Consider the following 5701-nt stretch of genomic DNA (forward strand, 5'->3'; position numbering starts at 1 on the left):
GGAGAGTTGCTTGAAATTAATAGAATTCTTGCTGCAATATATGCGTAGAAAATTAAATTCACTTATAGAATTTTAAGTAGAAACAACCAATCACATAAAGCCCTCTCACTACCAGCTTAGTTGTTGTTTATGTGTTATACTGTTATTTAAAACTAGTAATTAGGCCATATTGGGCCATGGCCCAATCGCTATGCGGAAATAATACATTTTTAAAACAAAGTCTACAACCCTGAAATTAAAAAAAAAAAAAAAAACTACAGGACGAATTTGCTGACGGCATGATGACGTCAGCATGACGGCATAATGATGGTAGCATGACGTCAGCCGGATACTATTTCTACTTGCCCGCTATATACTTATTGTAAATGTAAATGTAAATGTAAATTAAAAAAAAAAAATGCCTCACAACCATATTTGTGATTTGTGAGTGTTGTTTCTTGCTAATCCGTTGTAGGATTCGTAATAAGTGGTCTTACGGTCCTTTTAATATAAAAAGTTCACAATAACAGCCCTTGTATTTTACTTTTATTCTGGTCCCAGCTTTAAGTTGTTTTTACCCGTACGTGTCATTCTTTTTGCCTATTTAAACGATCGTCCCTTCTAATACGATCCAACTACTTCCTCCTCCTAACACACACAATAAAATCAACAATGGTGCTCTCAAGGACTGTTCATTCAGATTCGGATGAGTCGCTACGTTCGACCTTTGCTTCTCGTTATTGTCGTACAGTTCTCCCCAGGTGCAATACCCCATATAATTATCATGGATCCAATAAATTATAACTAACTTTTTTTTTACGTGAAATGAATATTGATTATGAGATTAATTAATAGTAATTGTTTGGTGTCTACGTTAGGTTTAAAATGGGGGAAAATTCGATTCCTAAAGAAGCTGCGTATCAAATAATAAACGACGAATTGATGCTGGACGGTAACCCGAGGCTAAATCTGGCTTCGTTCGTGACAACGTGGATGGAGCCTGAATGTGATAAGCTAATCATGGCGTCGATTAATAAGAATTACGTTGATATGGATGAATATCCTGTTACCACTGAGCTTCAGGTATTTGGTTTTTTGTTTTTAAGTATTTTAGTTTTAACACCACATATGCAAAATAGCTAAAAACATATGATATTTTTCTAATAATGTACCCATTGATTGATTACTTTGTTATTTTGTTTTGCTTCAACTTTACTCTCAATAAGTGGATTTGACAATTGTTTTTTCTTTTTCAAACTTTATCTAACAAATCTACTTTACTCATTATTATTTTTTATTTTTTTGAAAGGTAAAATTTTTATGTATTAAGAACTACCCAACAAGTTAGACAATACACTAACACAACTCAAGAAGAACTCCCCACAAAAACATAACATCCTACACGACATGAAACCAACACCAACCACCTACGACGAAATAACCCGAAACAAAACACACCAGTATGATTATGACACTAACAAAACAACACATCGAGCTACGAAACAAGACGAAACCTACAAGTCTACACTCAAACCTTCTATGCCAAATATGTCTTATGAGCCACGAAACCTAAATACGTCACTGTCAGCATCTTCTAAACCCGCGATGTGTGAATTGAAATAGCTGGCCTTCAAGTTGTATCCAATTATTATAACCGTAGGGTGTTTTTATCATATAAGTAAATTATTTTTTCACATGTGTTTATCATATATAAAAGTTAAGTTTCAAGTAGTTTGTGAGAGTAAGTTTTTATTTATTACTTCCTCCGTCTCATTCCAATAGTCCATAGACAAAAAAACACGAAGTTTTAGGAAATTCCACTAACTTCATTTCTCCACGAATGAAATATCTTCTCTGCAGATCCATCAATGAAATATCTTCTTTTCTTTCTATTTTTGGAAGTGCACTATCAGAATGGGACAGCCCAAAATAGAATAATGACCTATTGGAATGAGACGTAGGTAGTATAAGTTTAAGTTGTTAGTATTGATCGAGTTATAATACTCCGTAACTATATAAGTTATGAAATATGAAATCACTAAAAAGTTATTAATTCTTATTTACACAAGCGTAAATGAGGAAAAATACACTTTATTTATTAAGGGATGTTATATTATTTGTACAATAAGTAAATAAGTAAATATGTTTTATATTGTTGGTATATAGATCACCCTATCACTAAGCATATTGTAGTTCAGAGTTATATGATATTTTCGAACACAACTGATATATTTGGATGTGAACAAGATACATTATTATTGATCATAGGAATAGACCCCACCAATACCAATTTATTGTATAATATTGACAATAGAACCGGCTAGAAAGGAAAGTTCAAATGAAAAAGACATAATTGTCATAGTCAACCATATATATTACTGTGTATAATTATGAATAAGAAAACTGTGACCCATAATTCAACTTAGATATTATTATTAAGTGAACCAAAATCTCCCAAGTGGCCTAATAATTGAATTTATCAAAGGATGTCGACCAGCGCACAATTTGTAACAATGTTGTGTAGTAGTGTAGTACAAGGGATCACTGGATCCCACCAAGGCTTACATGTTATTATATATATGAAAATTATTACTCATTAGTAAGTTTTTCAAAGTAAGCGATGAAACGTTCTTATGAGCGAAATAGCCCATTTAAATATTTCTCTTAGACATTTAGTAGCTATAGAACATGGTTTTAGATACTTTTGAGTTTGGACATTAGTTTGTATAATTAAGTCTAAGATTAGTCTAATTATCTATCATTAGTCAAATTATTAGCATGGGTTGTCTCGAATTGTGCTGTATATATGGTATATGATATACGAATATAAAAAGCTACACAATTTTAAGTTAAATATTTCCATTTTAGAATTATATTGTAACGTGTTGCTATTGAAGCTCAACTTTTATATATCACAATAATTCAGAATCGTTGTGTGAACATCATTGCAAATTTGTTTAACGCACCACTCGGAGACTCGGAGATCGGTGTTGGGGTTGGAACCGTTGGTTCATCCGAGGCAATCATGTTGGCCGGACTAGCTTTCAAAAGAAAATGGCAAAACAAAATGAGAGCTCTTGGCAAACCTTGCGATAATCCTAACATTGTTACCGGTGCCAATGTTCAGGTTATCTAGTTTTTCAGTTTTGCCCACCAATTGCATATTGTATATTTTTATCTACAATATATTTTTAACTAATGTTATGATGTTTATAAATTTAATAAAGGTATGTTGGGAGAAATTTGCACGGTATTTTGAAGTCGAGTTAAAGGAAGTTAAGTTGAGTGAAGGTTACTACGTTATGGACCCTGAAAAGGCCGTTGAGATGGTTGACGAAAACACCATTTGCGTCGCTGCAATTTTGGGCTCCACTTTAAATGGTGAATTTGAAGATGTTAAGCGACTAAACGACCTTTTAGTTGAAAAAAATGCTGAAACTGGGTATACAAAAAACTCTCATTATACTCATATATGCGTTTTATACTATTAGGGTCTACATTATTAATGGATGCTGATATTTTCATCACTGAATTTGATAAATCCACCATAATTGTCATTAAATACTTCTATTGTATGCATAGTTGTAGTGAATTTATCAAATTTGATGGTAGAAATATCAATTCCTATTATTTATACACTTTTATGTCACTTGTTATGGGAATGTAGATGGGATACTCCTATTCATGTAGATGCTGCAAGTGGAGGTTTTATTGCACCATTTATTTACCCCGAATTGGAATGGGATTTTCGTTTGCCGTTGGTTAAAAGTATAAACGTTAGCGGTCACAAATACGGTCTTGTGTATGCTGGAATTGGGTGGGTTATTTGGAGGAACAAAGAAGACTTGCCTGATGAACTCATCTTTCACATTAACTATCTTGGTGCTGATCAACCAACTTTCACCCTCAACTTCTCAAAAGGTGAACAAATAAATCAACTTTTCGCCTTAAGCAACACAATTATCTCACTTGTAATTTATGATTGTTACATTTTTGTATACAAATCAACAAGTTTTGTATGTTATTCTTCAGGTTCTAGTCAGATAATTGCTCAGTACTATCAGCTCATTCGCTTGGGTTTTGAGGTTAGTCGTCATTGAACTATAGATCCTAGTAATGACCCATTGGGGTTCAGTGACACCACTACTTTGGAAAATCTTTTTGCAAATTGTTACTAAAACTGTATACTACAACACTAAAATTAGTGATATGGGCTGTATGTTTTTAAAATTCTATGGTTTTTCAAGATAAACAACCAATCTTTAAATTTTTTTACAAAAATACCACTCAAATTCTACAGGACCCCTCCGAGTTTCGGCCCTAGAATCACCACTGGTTGTCATCTTAACAGTTAACCCGTTTCATTAAGTGTAATCTACAATATAGAGTTTGTATGATCTGTACAATATTTACCATTAGGGATACAAGAACATAATGGAAAACTGCCAAGAAAACGCGACTGTGCTAAGGGAAGGGTTGGAAAAAACTGGACGTTTCAATATCGTCTCTAAAGACATGGGGGTCCCACTCGTAGCGTTTTCCTTAAAAGATAACAGCCAGCACAACGAGTTTGAAATATCTGAGATGTTAAGGCGGTTTGGGTGGATCGTGCCAGCTTACACCATGCCACCTGATGCCCAACATATTACGGTTCTTAGGGTCGTTATCAGAGAAGACTTTTCAAGAACATTAGCTGAACGGCTCGTGAATGACATTGAGAAAGTGCTTCATGAGCTCGATACACTTCCAGCTAAGGTAACCGCTAAGATAACTGTTTTGGAAGAGAATGGGTTAGACCATAAAACGGAATTGGAAGTGCAAAGAAAGATTACTGATGCTTGGAGGAAGTTTGTGTCCGATAAGAAGAAAATTACTGGTGTGTGTTAAATTTGATATTTGTTTTGAATATTTGATGTGAGAGTATTATTGATCTTATGTACGGACTTACACCAAACCCATTGGAATAAGACTACTCATATATTCACTGTCAAAATTGAGAAATCTCACAAGACTATGCATTAATCAGTTGCGGTGTACGACTTCTTAATACATATTTTTGTTGATTATATCAATTTGAATGGTGGATAAATCACCCAGTGGAACAATGGTATAATTTTGTGGGTGGAGTTTGTGATTATTCTACATTTTGTGTTTTTTGTGATGTGAACTTTGTATAGTATACGTGTTTGAAACGAGAAAAAGATGTTAGACCATAATTAATGTGGCGGCATGACTCAATATAGCCATCATCGTGCCACCATCACGCCGGTAACGTGGCGTGATGTGTGGAAATTGTATAGGCGTGATTCGAGCATCACTGGAAGAATATGTGGCGTGTTTGTGTTATTACTCAGTTAGAAACTTTCACATCACCATAGGCGTTACAAATTTTGAGAGGAAAGAAAAAAAATCTCAAACAGCTATGAGTAAGATTTTTTTGAAAAACTAATAATTTTTTTAATAGATGTTAACTTTTTTACACTTATACACATACAACTTCATTTTACTCAAACATTCTATTAAATTTTTCTACTTTAAAAAATTTCTTCTTAACACACTTAAACTTTAAAGTTTCCATGTAGCTTCAACCATTACTATTATCTTCATGGATCCATTTTGGTTTCAATGGACATACATTGCGGGGATAAAATAGGGTATGACTGGAAATCATACGCTGGCGGGAATTGAATCATTGGATGTTTTCGACGTTACTGACTTCGAT

At 33.8% G+C, this 5701-nt stretch overlaps 1 protein-coding gene across 1 annotated transcript; it reads left to right on the forward strand.

Annotated features, from left to right (window-relative positions):
• The first annotated feature begins 601 nt into the window (after nucleotides 1-601).
• LOC139901321 (glutamate decarboxylase-like) lies at nucleotides 602-5140 on the forward strand. Its single transcript, XM_071884049.1, has 7 exons — nucleotides 602-740; nucleotides 858-1062; nucleotides 2906-3106; nucleotides 3207-3421; nucleotides 3647-3900; nucleotides 4012-4064; nucleotides 4399-5140. Exons 1-7 carry the CDS (start codon nucleotides 652-654, stop codon nucleotides 4864-4866), a joined length of 1485 nt encoding a protein of 494 aa, XP_071740150.1. The 5' UTR covers nucleotides 602-651; the 3' UTR covers nucleotides 4867-5140.
• The last annotated feature ends 561 nt before the right edge of the window (nucleotides 5141-5701 follow it).

This window comes from Rutidosis leptorrhynchoides, chromosome 3 (genome assembly GCF_046630445.1).
Source record: "Rutidosis leptorrhynchoides isolate AG116_Rl617_1_P2 chromosome 3, CSIRO_AGI_Rlap_v1, whole genome shotgun sequence".
Classification (NCBI taxonomy): Eukaryota; Viridiplantae; Streptophyta; class Magnoliopsida; order Asterales; family Asteraceae; genus Rutidosis; species Rutidosis leptorrhynchoides.